Here is a 23,646-nt window from a genome sequence, read left to right as displayed (position 1 = left end):
AGTTAGCATCATCATGGAGGTAAAACAAGGATTTGAGACGGACATTGGAGTGGGCCGACTGTAATGGGACCAAATATGTTTAAAGTATTGCACAGACTGGTATAGCCAGACAGGCCAGGTAATATGACATAAGAGGTCATTGTGGACATACTAAAAGGACACTTCACCAAAACCACTAGTTATCGCTGAAAGGTTTAGGTTCCATTGAAGAAATCAGGAAGAGGGATAATCAGTGGCAATATTGTTGCTTCATTAAAGAAATTCACAGAGCACTGTGAGTTTAATGATGTACTACAGGACACCATAAGAGATTAGTTTGTGGGCCACGTAGTGAGGCTACACAAGAGACTATTAACTGAAAGCAAGCTGTCCTTGACAAAGGCCATGGAAATTAGTGTGTCCATGGAACTAGCTGCTAAAGAGGCTCAACAGTTGAGTTTCTCAAGAAAGGTACACAGAGTTGCAACTGAAAAACTGAGACAGTGACATCAGGATACATGCTATTACTATGGCAAAATGGGACATTAGGCATCTACATGCTGGTGTAAGGACATGGATTGCAGAGCCTGTGGAAAAAAGGGCCACATCGAACGAGCCTGCCAAAACAAAAAAGCTCAGGTAAAAAATCTAAGACTGCAAAGAGAGAGACATTACAACAAAAGAAAAAGAGATGTGTATGCTGTTGAACAGGAGAATCCAGATGTGAGTGACTCATCAGAATAGGAAGTCATATTGAACATACTGACTGTTGCCAGTGGGTTGCATGGCTACTATTTCTCTCCCTTGCTAGAAGGATAGTCAGTGCGTAAGGAGATTGACACAGGGGCAGCTGTATCTATTGTGTCTGATTCTGTCAACAAAAAAAAAGACACTGAAAAACTTCCCACTTCAGCCATTGCACATCGTACTGAAGACTTACACTGGTAAATCTGTTGCCATGAGAAGCATCACTATTGTTACAGTACAGTTAGATGGACAAACTGAAAAGCTGCCTCTTTATTTGGTGAAAGGAAAATGTCACGTCCTCCCTCCCTTGAGGTGCCGTGTTTTGGTTTCTCCAGGTTGCCGGGGCAACGCATTAGGGGGCGTGGCGTCACTCTTTGGAATAGAGCCGGTACCAGCTATTTCCCTATTACCTATCACACACCTGTTCCCGCTTGGCTCATCACCGGCTGTATATCTGAGGAGCCCTGACGACCCGTCCCTGCCGGATCGTTGAACCACATTCGTATGTTTTACGGCTCATAACGAAATCCTGAAATAAGCCTTGCTATTCGGTCTAAACTAATCTTGTCTCCCTGTGACTATAGGAATCTTCCTGACGACCATCATCAGCCCGTGTACCAACCTCCTGCCCACCCACTACTACTCTGCCTACTCCCTGCCTGTACCTCTGCCGCCAGCCCGTGTACCAACCTCCTGCCCACCCACTACTACTCTGCCTACTCCCTGCCTGTACCTCTGCCGCCAGCCCGTGTACCAACCTCCTGCCCACCCACTACTACTCTGCCTACTACCTGCCTGTGCCTCCGCCACCAGCCCGTGTACCGAACCTCTGCTTGCCCACGACTACCCTGCACCAACTCCTGCCCTCGAACCTACCCCTCTCCTTCCCCGATCTTCACCTCTCATATTAAACTAATTTTCGCACTTCACTCATCCGGTCTGCGTTTGGGTTCTTTTCAGAGCTGACAAAAATACCCATCACTACTTTGACGATTGTGGCTGGATAAAATCTAACTGGACTGGCCATCAGTGCACACAATGATACATGGAGATTCAAACCTACCTGCACTGTTGAAGAAACATGGAGAAGTTTTTAATGGTGAGCTGTATAGCATAAAAGACATTACAGTGAAAATTAACATTAAACCAGACAGCAAGCTAAAGTTTCTGAAAGCAAGACCTAGACCCTATGCTATCAGACTGAAAGTTGAGGCTGACTTGGATGCCCTAGTCAACAGCAAGGTACTGGAGCCAGAAAGTGTGAGTGAATGGGCAACACCCATTGTTCCAGTCCTTAAGAAGGATGGAGGAATTCGAATATGTGGAGAATTTAAAGTCACAATAAACCCTGTGTTATTGGTCAAGCAGTATTTGCTACCACACATTGATTACCTTTTTGCAAGTTTAGTCGGGCCCAAAAGTTCAGCAAAATCGATCTCTGCCAAGCCTACTTGCTGATGCATGTGGATGAAAAGTCAAAAGAGCTGCTCACCATTGTAACACACAAAGGGCTCTATAGGTACTGTGGTCTACCGTTTGGTATTATGAGTGCACCAGCATAGTTCCAGCGAGCAATGGATGAGATCTTGAATTGAGAACCAGTGGTCCTATGTTACCTGGATGACATACTTGTTACTGGGAAAGAAGAAGAAGACCATCTCCCGAACTTGGATACAACCTTACAGAGATTGAAAGACAATGGAATTCAAGTTCATAAGGACAAATGTGCATTCTTTTGGTCATCAGTTAAATACCTCGGACGTGTCATCGATGTAACTGGCCTGCACAAGGCTCCATCCAAGGTCAAGTGTATCTTGGATGCCCCAGCACCCCAGAACGTGAGCCAACTACATTATTTCCTGGGGTTACTAAATTACTACGGACGTTTAATTACGAGCTTAGCAACAAAGCTGAAACCATTTCATCAATTGAAAACAAAGGAAACATTCCTGAAATCCGAGGCACTGACACACTTTGATTCATCATTGCCCATTCAACTAGCTTGTGACGCTAGATCTTATGGTGTGTGAGCGGTAATGTACCATTTCATGCCTTCCCGAGAACAGAAACCAATCGTTTAGACATTAATGGCTGTGTGTTGAGTTATTTTGAGGGGACACCAAATTTACACTGCTATACAAGCTGTACACTCACTACTTTACATTGTAGCAATGTCATTTCTTCACTGTTGTCACATGAAAAGATATAATCAAATATTTGCAAAAACGTAAGGGTTGTATTCACTTTCGTGAGAACAACCAGAAATGTTTTGGACATTATCGTCAAATGTAAAGCTGCAGGGGACACTCCGGACTGGAAACCTTACCTTTCAAGGAGAACTGAGTTGTCAGTACAGCCCTGTTGTCTGTTGTGGGTGAGGCGAATAATAATTCCAACTGCACTGAAGCAACCAGTGTTGCAAAAACTTCACTCAGGTCGTTGTGGAATGGTTCGCATTAAGGAAATCGTGAGATCGTTACTTCTGGGGGCTTGGTTTGGATGGACACATTGAGGAAAAAGAAAAAACATGTTCCTCATGTCAGAAAGTTTGCAACGTACCTCAACCTGCACCTCTTCATCCGTGGGATTGGCCAGAGGAGGTGTGGCAAAGCATACATGTAGATTTTGCAGGTCCTTTTGAAGACAGAATGCTCCTCGTGATTGTGGACACTCATAGTAAGTGGCCAGAATTTGCCATAATGAAGTCTAATACTGCTGAAAAGACCATTGAGAAGCTAGGAGAAGTGTTCAGTCGGTTTAGATCACCATTCCAGCTTGTGAGCGACAATGGACCGCAGCTAGTGTTCCAAGAAATGGCCACTTTCTTACAGGTAAATGGAGTACAGCACATCAGATCTGCTCCCTACCATCCATCTACTAACGGATTGACAGAGTGGTTTGTAAAGACCACGAAACATGCCTTGAAAGCATCTCAGAGTCAAGGGACACTCAACCAACGCTTACACAGCTTCCTGTTATCCTACAGGAACACGTTACATGCAACCACCAAAGCTTCACCTGCATTACTTCTCATGAAGAGAGAGCTATGCACAACCTTTGACCTACTTAGACTTCCGAACAGAAAAAAGATAGAACGACGTCAACAGGAGAGTCAAGTCAAGCGCCATTTATTAAAATCAAAGGACAGGGGGTTTGATGCTGGCGAAAACGTATTAGCTAGCAACTACCTTAATGGACCAAAGTGGGTCCCGGCTACGGTCATTGCTCAGTCTGATCCTGTGTCCTATACAGTCCAGACTGAGGAGGATGTCATCTGGAAAAGGCACGCAGATCAGTTACTGTTCAATAAAGCTACACCAACAGAACCAACCGTGTGAGGGGTCCAGAACTGTAATTGGGTGATAACCCGGCCCAGCACTTCTCAGGACACAGACGTGGCCACATCCACACAAATGTGTGAAGAGAATTTGACACAGACAACTCACCTGTCCACACCTGTGTCAACATCAGTACATAAAGATATTGTTAGTGAGAGTCAGGTTGAATGCCGTTATCCTTCAAGAGAAAGGCGGGCACCTAGACGTTTGGACTTGTAATTACACTAACCTAGGTAATTGCTGTAGTTAGAGCATGTTGGTTACACTAACCTAGATAATTGCCGACATGGAGCATGTTGGGTAAAGTGGTTGTAAGTTTAATCACATTCAATATAAACGGTTGAACCAAGTCCAGCCTCCTGACACATTATTCATATGTTGTTATAAAGACGTGGTTATGAATCCCACGAGACATAATAGATTATGTGTAGGTGCTTGAGGTGTGTAAACGATTGTGTATGTGGAATTTGTAGGAGTGTGTGTGTGTCTGGTGAGTATGAATGTATGTTTAGGTTCTGGTGAAAGAGTCAATTGACTCTTAAGGTCATCACAACAAGAAAGATATTTTACACATAAGTAACGAAATGAGATAATCATACACGTATCCTGAAGGTAAACTACAGTATTCTAATAATTTGACATAACACGTGTGATTCTGCATGTACAGTGAAAGCCATTCCAGAAATGTACCATGTATGACAAGTCACTGAACAATGTAATGACACAGAAGAAACAAGTTGGGGTATAATCTTATGCCCTTCATAAGATTACAGAAGCAAGACATTGCATGCATTTGATCTATAGGTGTGGCCCTTATTGTGCTAATTGAATAGATAGTACTGTAATGACTTATGTGTAATGTAAGTTGTTGTATGTGCAGCTCATGGTGCTATCATGAAGGATATCCGGTTTGAGGATTTTTATAATACATTATGCTTAAACTTTGATTGAACATAGACTCTGTATGCGATTTTAACCTCAAGTGTAACATAACAGTGTGTATGTGCAAAGTGTTTTAGTGCTGTGTAGGAGTGTGCGTCGATGGTGTGTTGCATGACTAACCTGACTCCACACTGTAGGAGATGGTGTAATTGGGGCAGATGTTTAGACTGGTGAGTTGCCTGAGCTGCCGAAGTGCCCCGGGGAACCGATTCTCCTTAATGTGGGAGTTAATCCGTGAAGTATCCTTGTTCATTTTCTTTTCAGGGAAGCAGAGTTTCTCAAGCTCTTCCTTGGTTTCCCCACACGGTGATGCTGTTGTGTTGAGGAACGTGAGGCTGACATGTACAAAGGGGTTATTCTGGCAGAAGATGTTCTTTACAGGTCCATTTGTCGCCATGACGTGCAGAGATAGCTTCCAATAACCACCTGATCAGGAAGAGAACAAAAACCAAGGGCCCCATTTTAATCTCTGGCAGTGTTTTTTTTGATGACTGGACACATTCTGAGCTTTTATGCAATTACTTTATTGTACTGATCCTGAAAGGAAATCTCTCAACATGACATATAACCTTGAAACTATACCTTATTAGTATGCACATTGCTTGCAAGCTGAGCAATTGAATCATCTTCCGCAACAAAAATAATGTACAACCTTCTGTCACGGGAACATTTTTATTTCTGCCAGAACAGACAAAAGTAATTATTTTCATGAGCTGGTTATAAACATAACGCTGCATAGTTCTAGAAATTGCTGAAGAGTACTTCCTTTCAAGACACAAGTACAGAGTAATACAGAGTAATCTTATAATGAAATAATGAAAATCTGAAAAAATAAGTATAGTGTATTGCTTTATCAATAAAAGTTAGGAAATAGGATTTAAAATTATTCGAAAGCTTTCAACCTACAGCAACAATGAAATGATGGCTATCAAATTAAGAACTTTTAAGATTTCACCTTTCACCTAGCTGTAAATTAAATATGATCATAATTCATTAAACAATTTTAAGTTACCGACTTCAGAGAATTGTATGTTTCTGCTGATTCGCACAATAAATGCGACATTATTAAATTGTCTGCTTACTTATTACAACAAGGTTTGAGCACATTGATTTTAACCCTTAGACGGCCAAATACGTCAACATTCTACAAAATATATATATCTTTTACAGGTTAAGAGCTGTAAAGTTGTGAGAGAATATCTGAATGAAGTTAAATGTTGTTTGATATCAGAACGAGATGACACTGCTATAGTTTTATGCTAAGCTCTCCCTAGTCAAGGAACTCACAATTTTTTCTATTCCTCTAAAGACCGTGGAGTTGATCAATGGTTGTGTGATGCTGTGGAACGACAGCATCAGGCTGAATGCCATTATCCTTCAAGAGATAGGCGGGCACCTAGACGTTTGGACTTGTAATTACACTAACCCTTCATCTGGGACAGAATCATTTTCTTGGATATAGTTCAATAGTTAATAATAGTTGAGACAATTACTCTCATTTCCAAAGTTGAACAAATTGGGATGTTGGTTAGTTCATGTGGGTTATTCGCAATATACAGTAAAAGCTGTAAACAGTGTAACTTCTGTTGGTTTCGTAATAGGGAAAATTCATTTTATATATTAGGTTGTACCTTTTACATACTTGCCGTAGTTGGAGACATCATGTTGGGTAAAGTGGTTGTAAGTTTAATTACATTCAATATAAACGGTTGTGGAATTTGTAGGAGTGTGTGTGAGGTGTGCAGGAGTGTGTGTGTGTGTGTGTCTGGTGTGTATGAATGTATGTTTAGGTTCTGGTGAAAGAGTCAATTGACTCTTAAGGTCATCACAACAAGAAAGATATTTTACACATAAGTAACGAAATGAGATAATCATACACGTATCCTGAAGGTAAACTAGAGTATTCTAATAATTTGACATAATACGTGAGATTCTGGATGTACAGTGAAAGCCATTCCAGAAATGTACCATGTATGACAAGTCACTGAACAATGTAATGACACAGAAGAAACAAGTTGGGATATAATCTTATGCCCTTCATAAGATTACAGAAGCAAGACATTGCATGCATTTGATCTATAGGTGTGGCCCTTAATGTGCTAAAGAATACTGTAGATAGTACTGTAATGACTTATGTGTAATGTAAGTTGTTGTATGTGCAGCTCATGGTGCTATCATGAAGGATATCCGGTTTGAGGATTTTTATAATAAATTATGCTTAACCTGAAAACCGGATCCAGTTTAAGTATTCAATATAAAAGTTCTTATTATTATTCTTCGGAATGCTATTCCTCCCACACGTTTATGTTACAAAAACTGTTCAAACTTTAAAATGTGTAGACTGTTCTTTCTCAAGTTGCTTGTATTTTACTTATTGAGATTATTTATATCAGCCATTCAAAAACAATAACAAACAATTCCAAGTTATTGATAGAGTGGCAATGCGATCTTTTGCACATGTACACAAACTCCAAAGTATTTTCCTAACCAGATTCCCCAAACATGTCGACTGATTCTTAACAATTCAAATATTTTGTCAGAAGAGAAATATCATCTTCCAAGCATACAATAAAGCAATATAATTGACGATAGCAATGCCATTTGTTACGGAGACCAAGAGGTGACATGAAGAAGATAAAAACTATTTTGAGGTAACAAAATACTATTTTGAGGGAACAAAATATTATTTTGAGGCCACAGAATACTATTTTGAGGTAATTAAATACTATTTTGAGTCTTTTCAATTGTCATAGCTAGAAGGAATATATGTCATGTCAAAATGGCATTGCTCTTGGTTGAATTTGAAGCATGCCTAGCTACATGGCCCTCAAGTAATATTAGCATAGTAAAAAATGGTTGTGGATCATTGATGCTTTGGGATGTTTGGCTACTTGTGGTCCATGGGCTTTTGGTAAGATCAATGCCATAATAAATTTTACTACCAGCATATTTTAGCATGGACAAGAAAATGACCCCAAACATACAGTGGGGAAAACAAGTATTTGATACACTGCCAATTTTGCAGGTTTTCCTACTTACAAAGCATGTAGAGGTCTGTCATTTTTATCATAGGTACACTTCAGTTGTGAGAGACGGAATCTAAAACAAAAATCCAGAAAATCACATTGTATGATTTTTAAATTATTAATTATCATTTTATATACATAAGTATTTGATCACCTACCAACCAGTAAGAATTCCAGCTCTTACAGACCTGTTAGTTTTTCTTTAAGAAGCCCTCCTGTTCTCCACTCTTTACCTGTATTAACTGCACCTGTTTGAACTTGTTAACCGTATAAGACACCTGTCCACACACTCAATCAAACAGACTCCAACCTCTCCACATTGGCCAAGACCAGAGAGCTGTGTAAGGACATCAGGGATAAAATTGTAGACCTGCACATGGCTGGGATGGGATACAGGACAATAGGCAAGCAGCTTGGTGAGAAGGCAACAACTGTTGGCGCAATTATTAGAAAATGGAAGAAGTTCAAGATGACGGTCAATCTCCCTCGGTCTGGGGCTCCATGCAAGATCTCACCTCGTGGGGAAGGTGAGGGATCAGCCCAGAACTACACGGCAGGACCTGGTCAATGACCTGAAGAGAGTTGGGACCACAGTCTCAAAGAAAACCATTAGTAACACACTACGCCGTCATGGATTAAAATCCTGCAGCGCAGTCAAGGTCCCCCTGCTCAAGCCAGCGCATGTCCAGGCCTGTCTGAAGTTTGCCAATGACCATCTGGATGATCCAGTGGAGGAATGGGAGAAGGTCATGTGGTCTGATGAGACAAAAATGTAGCTTTTGGTCTAAACTCCACTCGCCGTGTTTGGAGGAAGAAGAAGGATGAGTACAACCCCAAGAACACCATCCCAACTGTGAAGCATGGAGGTGGAAACAACATTCTTTGGGGATGCTTTTCTGCAAAGGGGACAGGACAACTGCACCGTATTGAAGGGAGGATGGATGGGGCCATGTATCGCGAGATCTTGGCCAACAACCTCCTTCCCTCAGTAAGAGCATTGAAGATGGGTCGTGGCTGGGTCTTCTAGCATGACAATGACCCAAAACACACAGCCAGGGCAACTAAGGAGTGGCTCCGTAAGAAGCATCTCAAGGTCCTGGAATGGCCTTGCCAGTCCCCAGACCTGAACCCAATATTTAATCTTTGGAGGGAGCTGAAAGTCCGTATTGCCCAGCGATAGCCCTGAAACCTGAAGGATCTGGAGAAGGTCTGTATGGAGGAGTGGGCCAAAATCCCTGCTGCAGTGTGTGCAAACCGGGGCAAGATCTATAGGAAATGTATGATCTCTGTAATTGCAAACAAAGGTTTCTGTACCAAATATTAAGTTCAGCTTTTCTGATGTATCAAATACTTATGTCATGCAATAAAATGCAAATTAATAACTTAAAAATCATACAATGTGATTTTCTGGATTTTTGTTTTAGATTCCGTCACTCACAGTTGAACAGTACCTATGATAAAAATGACAGATTTCTACATGCTTTGTAAGTGGGAAAACCTGCAAAATCGGCAGTGTATCAAATACTTGTTCTCCCCACTGTACATCAAAAGTAACACAGAAATGGTTAGAGGAACATAAAACCAATGTTTTACAATGGCCATCTCAGTCTCCGGACTTGAATCTAATTGAAAACCTGTGGTCTTAATTGAACAGGGCAGTCCACAAGCAAAAACCTAAGACTATCATGGATCTTGAAATGTGCTGCATGGAGTGGTCCAAGATCCCTCCAAAAGTGTGTGCCAAACTGTCAGATTTTACAGGAAGAGGCCTAGTGCTGTTATCCATTCTAGGGAAAGCTTCACAAAATATTGATTGTAGGGGTGCCAATATTTCAGAAAACTATGTTTTGCCATACAACTTGTACTACTCAATAAAATGTTGTGTTTGAGAAATTATTGTGTTGCAAAGAAAGTATACCCTCTGATGTTTCAGCCAAAAATATGACTCAATGTTTGTGTTATTTTTTGCATTCACTTTATGAACTTTATGAACGATGCCAATTCTTGAGTTGACTGTAAGTGCTGGGTTTAGTGGAATGCTCTTTTTAAGTATTGTAGCTAAAACATCAACTTCATGTTTGCGAAGTGTTTCTACAGTTGAACAGTAAAAAAACATTGGCACTTTCCTATTACAAAAAAATAGCATTTATGGCATTGCTCATTATCTAAAATCTTTAATATCATAAATGTACACTCAGGAATTAAATATGTCACTTAAATATGGGCCGATTCCATTCCACACCGAGTCTCTACAGATCTTTCTCCCACAACATTGTTACAGGGTGACTGTTAACATTACATGATGTTAGTTTATTGCAAATTAGAGAGACCATTCCAGTAACTCTACTGGAAGTCATTAACGTCACAAGAGGGTAGGAGCCTGGCCCTACCTCCCAGCTCCCATGAAACACCATACATTTTCATAGCTGCACAGTGCTTTAGATGAAAACAAAACATGACGAGCCTGGGATAGAGCAGCAATCCTTCAGATCTTAAAAAGACCAACGACCATGTTGGTAAACAATATAATTTAGTATCCATGTGTCTTGCTTAGCCCATTGCGGGAAGATAAAAGGCATGGAACCAAAGTGCTGGTAGCTATTTTTCCAAATAGGTGACAGTAGATGGAACTTACAGGATACAGACAGATGTTTTTCCACTTGAAACCATGCAATCAAGGTGTTGGTTAAAAGAGAACCCATATTTTACACAGAAATCTTTTGTTTAACAGTAGAGAAAGACCAGCCAATCAGAGAAGTGCCACACAATCAGAGAATGGCCACCCAAACAGAGAAGAGCCACCCAAACAGAAAAGTGCCACCCAATCAGAGAATGGCCACCCAAACAGAGAAAAGCCACTCAAACAGAGACAGGCCACCCAATCAGAGAAGGGTAAATCTTGAGTTTGGATTGGATGCTCTCTGAAGTACACAAGGCACACAAAAATATCCAGACCTATTTTAAAAACTCTTAGGTTAAATGATCTCTCATTCTCTCTCATCTTCATCCGCTTATCCGGTATCGGTAGCAGCTCCAGCAGGGGACCCCAAACTTCCCTTTCCCGAGCCACTTTTGCCAGCCCTGACTGGGTGATCCCGAGGCGTTCCCAGGCCAGTGTCGAAATATAATCTCTCCACCTAGTCCTACCCTGAGGTCTCCACCCAGCTGGACGTGCCTGGAACACCTCCCTAGGGAGACATCCTGGGGGCATCCTTACCAGATGCCTGAACCGCCTCAACTGGCTCCTTTCGATGCAAAGGAGCAGCGGCTCTACTCCGAGTTCCTCATGGATGGCTGAGCTTCTCACCTTATCCCTAAGGGAGAAGCCAGCCATCTTTCAGAGAAAACCCATTTCAGTTGCTTGTACTCGCAATCTTGTTCTTTCGGTCATGACCCAGCCTTCATGACCATAGGTGAGGGTAGGAAGGAAAATTGACCGGTATATCGGCTCAGCTCTCTTTTCGTCACAACGGTGTGGTAAAGCGAATGCAATACGGCCCCGCTGCTCCGATTCTCCGGCCAATCTCCTGCTCCATTGTCCCCTCACTCGCGAACAAGACCCCGAGATGCAATGGAGGAAGCACTCCATCGGTTTCCTGCTGAGGTTAAATGATGAATAGTAATAAATTAAATTAGGCAGGGAAATGCCAACCAACATTTTAAAAGAGTTTAAGAAAACTCAAAAAAGAGTGGAAAGAATAATTTTAAGATGCTTTTAATCCTAAATTAAGTTTCTGCACAAAGCATCAAAGTCATTAAACCAGAAAAGGAACCAGACAAGCCTAGTTCAGCCAGCCCACAATTAAAAGTGATAAATATTTCATAGAAACTCAACATTAGATAGTTTTGTCATGCATTAAACACGCCAAGTTTGAATATTTCGCTAGACACCATTAAGCACTGTGTTAAACCGACTAAAATTTCTTATTACGTTTACCTCCACCACAAATAGCATCTATAAAATACAGCTCTGGAAAAAATTAAGCGACCACTGCAGACACCACTTTTTCTTTCCTTTCCTAAAAAGTCGAAAAGTGAGCAACAGAAGTTTTCAATTTGCACTGGTCTCTGAATTTTAACCCTTCTGTTCTTCACTCAAAACTTTCCTTTTCAACTTTTTTGGAAAGGAAAGAAAAAGGTGCAGTGGTCTCTTACTATTTTCCGGAGCTGTATATAGCCTTTGCCACTGGCCGTTTAAACAGCTTATTAGCCAGTTATAGGCTTACCAGTACCTACTAAATTACTACTTGGAATAGTCAAAAGAATTGACCAATTGCTAGCGAGACTGAAGATGAACTACACACTGTGTGATGTCACGAGAGGCTGTGTCCTGGAAGGGTGCTACATTCCCCTGAGATGGCTGCAACCATGAACAACTATGTCTCTATCTGCTGGTGGAGACGGGAACTCCACCCTTCAAAACATGGCATTCCCGCACACCTGAGACTGATCAGGGTCTGATGACCTGAAGGGTTTAAGGACTAGAGACACAGTGAGGTTTTTTTATTTTTTTTGGGAGGCAAGGTGCGGGTTGTGCATTCGAGGAAGGACCAGACCGCTCCAATATCGTTTCCAGCGAGGAATACGGAAGGCTGGAAACACCACTAGAAGTTTGAAGGACTTACAGCTGGAATGGCCTCGGGCTACGGCCCCGGTAAAGTAAGATTGAAAAGACGCTTTACTTACCTGAGGAAATCAGGATTATGATTTCACCCTAAAGAAGAAGCATCATTTAAGTTTTCTGTTGAAGTTCAGCCTGACCCTGAGATACCCTTTTGGAATTTGGCACGTTTTCTGTTAACTCTTTAGAACTGTAATAAAATCCTTGTTTATAGTTGAGCTTTGTGTCCTCGCCAGGGGCGTAGTTTATGGGGGGGATGGGGGGGAGGTAACCCCCTCAATATTTAAATCCATCAGTTACAACCCCCCCAATATTTCGACATGAGAATTACAGTAGATCAAATGAAAAGTATGAAGAATTCATATATTTTGTAACAATAATTGTTCCTACTCAAATATGAGTTTGTCATAATCAAATAGAAAAAAAAATAATAATAATACTCCCCTCCATTGAACCGATTGGTAACGCCCAAGGCGCACTTTTTCCAAAACAACGCGAGTGGAGAGCACACGAGTCACGACGACGGGTAACGTTCAAAAATGAAGAGAAGCGCTGCACAGCGGACTTTATTTAACTGCTGGTCAGAGAGGGATGTAAAAAAACAACAACCATGTACTGAGAATGAGGTATGAGAATATTGTGTAATAGCTAAGTACACACCAGTGAAACCAGATATATTTTAGCTAGCTAATCTCCATTTCAATGTATTTAACTTATAGCTCACTTATCAGTATAACAAGTTACCAAATCAGCCGTCTGTTTTGCTAGTTCATTTTTCAATAGTGTCTGTAATTATCAATGACAAAAGTATTCACATCGGTGTTTGTTTTCTTCCTAAATTAATCTGACTTTTTAACGAATTGGATGAATGAACGATTTACTGGTCAATGTTGAGATTTGGGGCTCTATGGGGGCTATTTGTCTTCAATAACATGACTTCTTTCAGACTTGTGGTGTAAAAAAAGTCAAAAATACACATTAGGTCTTTATTTTACTACATTTCTAGTCTATTTGAGTCTCTTGATTTCGCCTAAATTCATCAAAAGTTGTCGTTCTAAATCAACTTGCTGCTCCGCGCGATCGCTGTTTGTACCCTGTCATATCATATATCACTGGAAAGGTCTCTCTCTCATGGTGAGTGCTGTTTATCAGCAAGCAATCGTCAAATTAAAATTGGGCATTTTACTCTAAAAGCGGATCTCATTGGCTGATGTCAATTTCTGACACAGTGATTCGTTCAGACGCATCACGTGACATGCTCGGAGTGTGTTTTTGCCTTTTCTTTTCGCTATTCTGTTCAGTTAAAGGCTATAAATGCTGTGTTATAAGTGTTGAAGTTTTTTTAGATGGTTTGTATTGTTGATTGCTAATGATTTTATAAAATATTATGTTTGTAAATAGTTTTTTCCACAAAAAAGTATGCATTTTTACAATACAAATCTTTAAAGGCTGTTTTCTCAAAATGGGTTTTTTCTCATACTCTGAGCCAGAAATCTCCACTTCAGCAGCACTTACATTCACCAAATTTTCCATGTGTATTCCTATCCTTATTCTCAAGGTTTTTACAGAGGGGTTTGTTTATATATCATTCACATTCTGATTTATACAACATTTTGTACCTAAAAGAGGGGCGAAAATAGATTTTTTATGGCTGTTTTTTCTAATTAATGGAGTGATAAAAAGAGATATCCAAAATTCCCTCTGTAAAAACCTTTGACTGTAATATGTCAACAAAATGAAACAAGAATTTTGAATCTGGCTTTATCCAATGTTCAGATTTCTCTTCTGGAAATGTATGCACATTTGCACATATTTAATGAAATAATACCCAATTAGCATATTTAAACATATATTTTCTAAAAACTTGTAATACAAAAAATATTTGTCTTAATGTCAGTAATCAAGAGGGGAAGTTTCATGATGATATCTATTAGTTATTTTTTCCCCCCTATTCACCTGTAGTGTCTCGCCTTAATTTCTTTATTTTTATACTATGTTAGAATTTTATGATTATGAATGATTATTCACAAATTTCATAACGTAATGAGATGTATAATCTCTTAACATGTTTTTATAACAGATTCAAGGTAAATATAGCAGGGTAGACAAGTCAGCAGAGGGAGAGGAGGAGCAGGTGTTGATTTTGTAATCAGTTAAAGCATATAGAAAGAAAGAAAGAAAGATGATCCAATAACAATACACATGAAAAAAAAAAACAGGCAGCTCACAACTTTAAACCCCCCCAATGTTCAAACCAAATCTACGCCCTTGGTCCTCGCACTAATTGAACAATCCCGCTGAGAGCTGTGTTATTGAAACAATAACTATCAATAACTTACTTTTTCGTTAAGTGAAAAGACAAGAGAATCGTGGAAGCTCCTACACTTTTACTGCCCAAGGGGTTTCGATCTAGCCAATATTACCAGAGATGGGGACAAGTCACACATGGTCAAGTCCAAGCAAGTCTCAAGTCTTAACCATCAAGTCTCGAGTCAAGTCTCAAGTCACAGTTCAGATAAATCAAGCAAGTCAAGTCAAGGGTTCTCCCTAAGCAAGTCAAGTCGAGTCCTTATAAGTTTCAAGTCAAGTCACAGTACTAAAGAGATGAACACACACACACACTGTCCTCGGTTACTGACGTGCGCTCGGTGAGAAGCTCGATTTCAAAATCAAATACCGTTCCGTCTCTGGTTAGAATCCTGCTGCGTCCATAGCAACGCGCTGTTTTTCATGGCAGCGGTCTGTTATCAAGAAATAACACGCATTCTGCACTGGAATTCAGCCAATCCATGTAATAAGGGCTAATAATAACAACCTTATAAACTAATTATTGTGACCGGAAAAACTGCCTAATATGTAATTACGCTGTAATTATTCTTTTCTGTATGAGTAAAAAAAATTAAACTCTTTGAAATGTGTAGGTGCTAGTAATCACATCGGCGCCTCCATGTTAGCCTTTCATGCAGTAAAGTTAACTGTTATGGTGTAAGCACAATGCTTTTTAGTTTCCACACGCAGTCCACAAACACTTGAAAATGCGCACATTTAATACAGACATTATAGCCTACGTGTAATAATATACATGCCCGCTCATTTTAAGATGCCCATCAACATTAAAATTCAGGATATGCCACTGTTATAGTCAAATTCCCTTACATCTATTTACCAGATGTATTCAGTAATGATAATGGTCACATTTCTAATAAGAAAAAAACAAACATAATATGCAACCAAGGCCAAATTATGACAAACAAAAGATTAATTCATTACATTAGTAACTTAATCGTTATAGATCTTAGTGAAACTGAATATAAAGAGATTACTTTCTTACCTTTCCTTGTGGTTCTTAAAATGACGAATGAAATTTGACGTTGTTGCATATTTAGCATCTGGCAAATCTTTTTTTATTCACACGGTCCAGTTCAAAGTCCTTGTATCCAAACGATACTATTTGTGGAGCTCGACTAACGTTATACTGTCTGCCATGTTTGGCGCGGTTTGAATTGTGCAGCGTTAAAGGCACATACGCTGATTAGTGGTGCTGATGTCACAACATATAAAATAATTTTATTGCTGTTTGTTTATTATAAGTTCAAGTCATTGTCGAGTCTTCCACTTCAAGTCAAGTCTAGTCTCAAGTAACTTGTTCTCAAGTCAAAGTCAAGTCAAGTCATTTTCATACTTTAATCAAGCAAGTCACAAGTCCTGAAAATTGTGACTTGAGTCAGACTCGAGTCAAGTCATGTGACTCGAGTCCCCCACCTCTGAATATTACCAATAAAAGCATGCACAGATGCGTAATTTGAAAATCCACCAGAGATAATCGCAATTTAACCATAAACAGTTTCAGTTTTGGCTTACTATAACGTAGCTTATTTAAGGTTGTATCCAGCGAAGTGTTTTTCTATCTGGAACAAATCCTAATGTATAATTTGTTTTTACTGTGACGAGATTCGAACGTGGGACCTATTTTCTGCAGTTCCAGGTCTCTAACTACACTATTTAACAAAGGTTGGTCGGTTGGTCAGTCAGTCAGATCTGTCCTTCTTGGCCGGCTCCACTTACGCGGTCTGGCAAAAAGTTAAGGAGACAAGTTAAATTATTAGAATTACAAAGAATTAAATTTTTATTACCGTCACATCTCCCTCGTTTGGATCACCAGCACTTGTTTTATCACCTTCACCCGTTTCCCTTTTCACTGTTCCTATTTAAGTTCCTCTTCTCCCAGTGTATCTTGTGGCTCTTTTGTCCTATGCCATATGTTTTGGTTGTTCTGTCCTGTGTAGTGTTTATTTTTTTATAAAATGTCCTTGTTCTCCCTGAACTTTTGACCATGCCAAATCAACCATTACAATTACTTAATTTCTTCCATGAAGACTGAAATGCTAGGTCCAATTATGCAAGTCCAATTATGTTATTTTATATCTATTTTGATTTTGGTGTACTGATTTTTCTTTACATATAAAAATACTTAATACCTTCACATATGTAATAGTATATGTAATACCTTTATGACTTTAATATTGTAAAACTACTAAAACCACTTTTCCTAATAATACTACACTTCCACCCCCATTGCAATGACGACTACTACCACAACAACACGCTAAGTACCACCTCTACTAATAATTCTACCACTACTATGGCTCCTACTAACACTGTTTCTCTTACTACAACCTCTGCCCACTACTACTGCTGCTCCTATTACTACATTGTAATACAATACTAATACTTCTAAAACATTTCAAACTAACTTTACTTCTAAAACTCAAATATTTTATGATTTATCAATTTGTCTAAGAGCTCTGAGACTTCAAGTATTACTAAGACATCCAATACCTTTGAAACTTCTAAACTCTAATAATCGTATAAGACTATGACCAATACTATTGCTCCAACAAATGCACCTGCTCTTACTTCTACCAGCAATAACTACTAGAAATTCGACCACTAATACTGTCCAGGAAATTCTATTAGTCCTTCTAATTCTGCAGCTCTTACTATTACTCCTATTCCTAAAAGTATATTTTCATACCTCAAATAATTGTTGAAACCCTTTAAGACTTCTACGGCTTTAAAAACTTGTAATAATACTTCTAAACCTCTCACACATAATTGAATAGTTCAACCTAGATTCATATTTGGGTGTAATAACACTTAGTTGTTTTTAGAAGCCCATGGAGTCATTTTCACAACAAGCCATTATTCAACACTGTCCCAGCCTAGAAATAGCATTATCAGCATTTTCCAAATTCATAAATTAAAACTCTGCGTCCCAAGCTACAAAAGCTGCATTGCAAGCCGAAACCTACTCCAAACCCCTTCTACTTAGTGGTGTTGTGTAACTCCAAGAACCCGTCAATGTTGTATTCATTTTAACTATATAAATGTTAATTTTCACAACATAATTTTCAAATTAACGGATACCTCCTATGTTAACTGGTCCCTTTTATTTCACAATGGTATCAATCTACCCTTTTCAAGTTTCAAAGTAACTTTATTGGCCATCCGTAACAACTACTTGGTGATGGGAAGTTCGATTCTTTCTTCTGACTTGGGTCTTGTCGAGTCATTCAGTAAAAAGTTTGAGTCTTTCGAGTCATTTTGTTAATTTGAGTCAGAAATCCCTACAGCCCTCAATTGAACGATAAAACTGAACGAGTCAGTCATTCACAAGTCTTTTTTACATAGGTAAAGGCTCAGTGTACGATTTCATCTGTGTAAAACTAACCACGTGGTTGGAGTGACCTCCGCTGCCAGTCATTCAAATGAACAAAACAACCATTAATTGAATGATAAAACTGTCCAACAAATGTTTACTTTGGCAAAGGCAGCAGCTCTGCTTGTTTTCATCAGTTTTATCAGTTTTTTTCATGACATTAATCAACTAACTATATTCATTATTATAGCCTTGAGTTCAATTATCAGTAATAAATGTCTTTATGATGTTCCTGCCTTGATCTATTATTCTCTGCGAATGTACATAGACGTAGATCAGAGAACTGAGCTGTAGGACCCGGTATGAAGCAAGTGATGATGTTGTAGTAATCCGCTCTCAAACATTTGAATGAGCGATACAAAAAGGAAAATAGTTTGCATAGGGCCAGTTGGAAATTCTGCCAGCAGTTTCATCAGCATGCAGTCAAAAGAATTATGCTACAGTGACAGATTACTGAATTGAGATTGCAATGCATCTTTTGTTGCACAACGCATTTTCAATTCATGAATTTGGACAATGTTAATAATGCTAATCCGAGGCTGGGACAGAGGGCTTGTGAAAAATTGATCCATGGGTCTTCAACTACAACTCAAGGTAAGTGTAATTTCACCCAAATATGAATCTAGGTCAAACTATCACTTTAATACTGTTTTTACATCTAAAACCAAAAATGTAATACTCTAAGACTTGTAACACTTCTAATAATTTATATATTTATGAAACTTGAATGCCTGAAAACCTGTCAAACACCAATATTTTATATTAGGGATGCACCGATACCAGTACCAGGTATCGGGCTGATACTGGGCTCATGTACAGGTGCTGGTTTGTGTCGTTAAAATTATTGCCGTAAAAATGTTTGTGTGCACTGCTAACATTTCCTAGATACTAAAGAACATTTTATAGGTAATTCTGAGGTCACTCAGCCCCCCAACATCCTCCAAAATCAACCTGAATAGTCTTGTGGTTTTTTGCCTTGTTTGTCCCGATTTGTGCTGTTAAAATTTTCGTTTGTATTTTAATTATTATTATTTAATTATTAGTGATGATAATTATTAGTGACTCACTTTTATATATTAGACATTTAGTTTTAGGTGTCATCAGCCCCCCAACCTGCTCCAAATTGCCTCAAAACTAGGCTCAATCGTTTGTACTCTGTGCCGCTAAAAGGTTTGTTTGTGCTGCTACAGTTTTGGTAACCTACATTCCTACTGGATAGCTCACTGCCTTTTCTCACCGGGGTAAATTTAGTTTTCCATCCATCCATCACCTTCTGCTTATCCGGGGCCGGGTCGTGGGGGCAGCAGTGTAAGCAGGGATGCCCAGACTTCCCTCTCCCCAGACACTTCCTCCAGCTCTTCCGGGGGGACACCGAGGCGTTCCCAGGCCAGCCGGGAGACATAGTCCCTCCAGCGTGTCCTAGGTCTTCCCCGGGGTCTCCTCCCGGTGGGACGGGACCGGAACACCTTCCCAGGAAGGCGTTCCGGAGGCATCCGAAAAAGATGCCCAAGCCACCTCAGCTGACCCCTCTCGATGTGGAGGAGCAGTGGCTCTACTCTGAGCTCCTCCCGGATGACCGAGCTTCTCACCCTATCTCTAAGGGATCGCCCAGCCACCCTGCAGAGAAAGCTCATTTCGCCTGTATCCGGCATCTTGTCCTTTCGGTCATGACCCAAAGCTCATGACCATAGGTGAGAGTAGGAACGTAGATTGACCGGTAAATCGAGAGCTTCGTCTTGCGGCTCAGCTCTTTCTTCACCACGACAGACCGATACATCGACCGCATTACTGCAGAAGCTGCACCGATCCGTCTGTCAATCTCCCGTTCCATCCTTCCCTCACTCGTGAACAAGACCCCTAGATACTTAAACTCCTCCACTTGATGCAGGCACTCTCCACCAACCTGAAGTGGGCAAGCCACCCTTTTCCGACTGAGGACCATGGCCTCGGATTTGGAGGTACTGATTTTCATCTCCACCGCTTCACACTTGGCTGCATGCTGAAGGTCCTGGTTTGAAGGGGCCAACACGACAACATCATACGTAAAGAGCTGAGACGAAATTGTGTGGTCCCCAAACCTGACACCCTCCGGCCCTGGCTGCGCCTAGAAATTCTGTCAAATAATAATTACGAACAGAACCGGCGACAAAGGGCAGCCCTGCCGGAGTCCAGCACTGGGAACAAGTCTGACTTACTGCCGGCAATGCGGACCAAGCTCCTGCTTCATTTTGTTTTATTTTCAAAATTCAAAGTTTGCTTGTTAATAGCGCACCCCAAAAACGTCCTACAAAGATGACAGCGATATATATATATATATATATAGGATCAGGTGAAGGTAGAGAGCAAGGTACACCCTTTGGTTTGTCTGTTTTGTTTCCGTTTCAAAAAACTATTTTACGTTACTTTCAATGGAGGGATATTACGTGGATAAGGCTAAGGGACCGTCTTAAAAGTGCATTCGGCAGAAATCATTATTTCAACATTTTCTTTCTTGTGCCTACTTAAAAAAAAATCTACACATTTCTAATTAAAAAATGATTTTTTATTTGTTTATACTTAAAAAATATAAACACAAATAAGCTAACTCATTATACAGATTATGATATTATCCAAGAGACATATTAGCTCTATATCATTTTATGTTTTGATCACTGACCTTCCTTGTCCCAATTCACCCCTTATAAATAGCTGTCATTCCTTCTGCTTTAATTTCTCATTCTAAACATAATTTTTTCTAATAGCTCAAAACACATATAAGCTAGAGATGTACTGAAAAGTTTGTTCCTTTACATGTCCTTACAAAGGTACACCTCTCATTTTCCCCATTATTTGTCTTCATTTTTGTAAAAACAAGTGTGGTGTGTTCCTGTACCTATCCTCTCAAAGGTATACCGATATTCAAAAGTAATTTCTATGTATTTTATATAAAAATATATGTATCATTAATCATTACCTTTTTAATAATTTCCTATCAAGAAAACATCTGAAACCATTTATATTGGTCACTGAACTTCCTTCTCCAGAGTAGTCTGTGGATTTGCCATTCAATTTAGTTAATTTTGGTAACTTTTGTCCTTCTTTACCGTTAGTTTTAATTGCTCACTATCCATATGAGCGACACATCTACAAACACATGTGGTGTTCCTTTCCTTTACTATACAATTCTCTGTATTAAATGTACTAACTAAATTCCAATCCAGATGAGATGTACCTCTATAACCACTTGCATTTTGTTCACTGACCTTCCTTGTCAACAGTGTCCCCCATAGATTCGCCATTTCAAACTTCGGTTAATTTTGCAGAATTTTATCTTTTCGAACTAAAAATAGTTCATGTGAATTAGGTAATAGAGTTGTAATAATACATGTACATTTAAAATAAAACTAAGATAATTAGTTTGGAAAAAAGAGGTGTACTTTTCATTAGAGCGATAATGGAACACACCACACTTGTTTGTAGATCTCTAACTCATAGGGATAGTGAGCTACTAACCTAAACGGCTTCCAATCCAGATGACATGTACCACTAAAACAACTAGAATTTTTTTCACTGACCTCCCTTGTCAAGGGTATGCCCATTAGATTTTCCATTTTCAAATTCAGAATATGTACAGGAATTTCTTTCAAAACGCCAATTTTTTATACCTCACTATCCATATGAGTTGGAGATCTACAAACTAGTGTGGTGTGTTCCTGTTAATCTCATCTAAAAGGTACACCAAATTCATTAACATGATATTATTTCAAAATGACATGCATTGTTACAACTCTGTTACCTAATTCACATGAACTATGTATAATAGCTTCCAATCCAGATGACATGGACCTCTAAAACCACTTGCATTTTGTTCACTGACCTTCCTTGTACGCCCATTAGATTTTCCATTTTCAAATTCAGTTATTTGATCAGAATTTATCCTTCTATACAATCCTTTTTTAATAGCTCACTATCCATATTAGCTAGAGATCTACAAACAAGTGTGGTGGGTTCTTTTCCCTCTACTCTCACAGGTACACCTATTAATTTTTATACCGAATTTCGTGCAATGTTTAACATTTTTGAATTGTATTTATTTGTATTTCTTTTTTTTTTATTTGTGTGTAAATTGTGTTCATTCTTTAGTGCAGAGGTGTTAAACCGGTTCCACAGTGGGCCAATTGTCTACTGGTTTTCACTCTCACCTTGTACTCGATTGATTAATTAGGTCACTAATTGGTTAGTTTCTACCCTCACCTGGTTGTTTAGATCTGAACTGGGAACCAATTTATAGGGAAAACTAAAAACCTGCAGACATTCGGCCCTCCGTGGAAACAGTTTGCTTTAGTGTATTCAGAATATGTTTGCATTGAAACCAGACATTCATTTAATTTCATCCATTTGCCTAGTTGGAGCCATTGATCACAGTGCCTCTTACTCTGTGGACCTACTTGCAATTATTATTTTGCTCCAGCGGTAATTGCAATATATTGATGTAATTAATACATAATAAAACATAATTATGTTAACATTCCTCACCTACAAATTATTTTCCTGTTTATATTTCATTGTCACATTTGACTTAGTAGTTAGAAATGTGAAACTCCGCACTGGCCATGGGTTCAAGCCCTGGTCATGTCGATTGTGGCCGGGGTGTCTGGTAGGGTGGTGCATATTGGGTTGGTGTCGCCTTGGGGGAGGTAATCGGCACAGATGATATCCTTGTGCCACAGTGTTCCAGCAACATCTCTGGCGGTGCGGGTGCCTCTGACCTGGCCATATATACAGTGGGGAGAACAAGTATTTGATACACTGACGATTTTGCAGGTTTTCCTACTTACAAAACATGTAGAGGTCTGTCATTTTTCCAGAAAATCACATTGTATGATTTTTAAGTAATTAATTTGCATTTTATTGCATGACATAAGTATTTGATCACCTACCAACCAGTAAGAATTCCGGCTCTCACAGACCTGTTAGTTTTTCTTTAAGAAGCCCTCCTGTTCTCCACTCATTACCTGTATTAACTGCACCTGTTTGAACTTGTTACCTGTATAAAAGACAACTGTCCACACACTCAATCAAACAGACTCCAACCTCTCCTCAATGGCCAAGACCAGAGAGCTGTGTGAGGACATCAGGGATAAAATTGTAAACCTGCACAAGGCTGGGATGGGCTACAGGACAATAGGCAAGCAGCTTGGTGAGAAGGCAACAACTGTTGGCGCAATTATTAGAAAATGGAAGAAGTTCAAGATGACGGTCAATCTCCCTCAGTCTGGGGCTCCATGCAAGATC

At 39.6% G+C, this 23,646-nt stretch overlaps 1 protein-coding gene across 4 annotated transcripts in view; it reads right to left on the bottom strand.

Annotated features, from left to right (window-relative positions):
* The window catches only part of ret (ret proto-oncogene receptor tyrosine kinase), a 103,287-nt gene that overhangs the window by 11,694 nt on the left and 67,947 nt on the right, over positions 1 to 23,646 (bottom strand). For all 4 annotated transcript variants that reach the window (XM_020047394.3, XM_029120591.2, XM_034292914.1 and 1 more), the window contains one exon: positions 5,127 to 5,432. In XM_020047394.3, the coding sequence (XP_019902953.2) occupies positions 5,127 to 5,432 (306 nt within the window). The remainder of the gene's footprint in view (positions 1 to 5,126; positions 5,433 to 23,646) is intronic.

This window comes from Esox lucius, chromosome 6 (genome assembly GCF_011004845.1).
Source record: "Esox lucius isolate fEsoLuc1 chromosome 6, fEsoLuc1.pri, whole genome shotgun sequence".
NCBI classification, from domain to species: domain Eukaryota; kingdom Metazoa; phylum Chordata; class Actinopteri; order Esociformes; family Esocidae; genus Esox; species Esox lucius.
The sequence above is the reverse complement of the archived record's forward strand: the minus strand, read 5'-3'. Positions and strand labels throughout refer to the sequence as shown.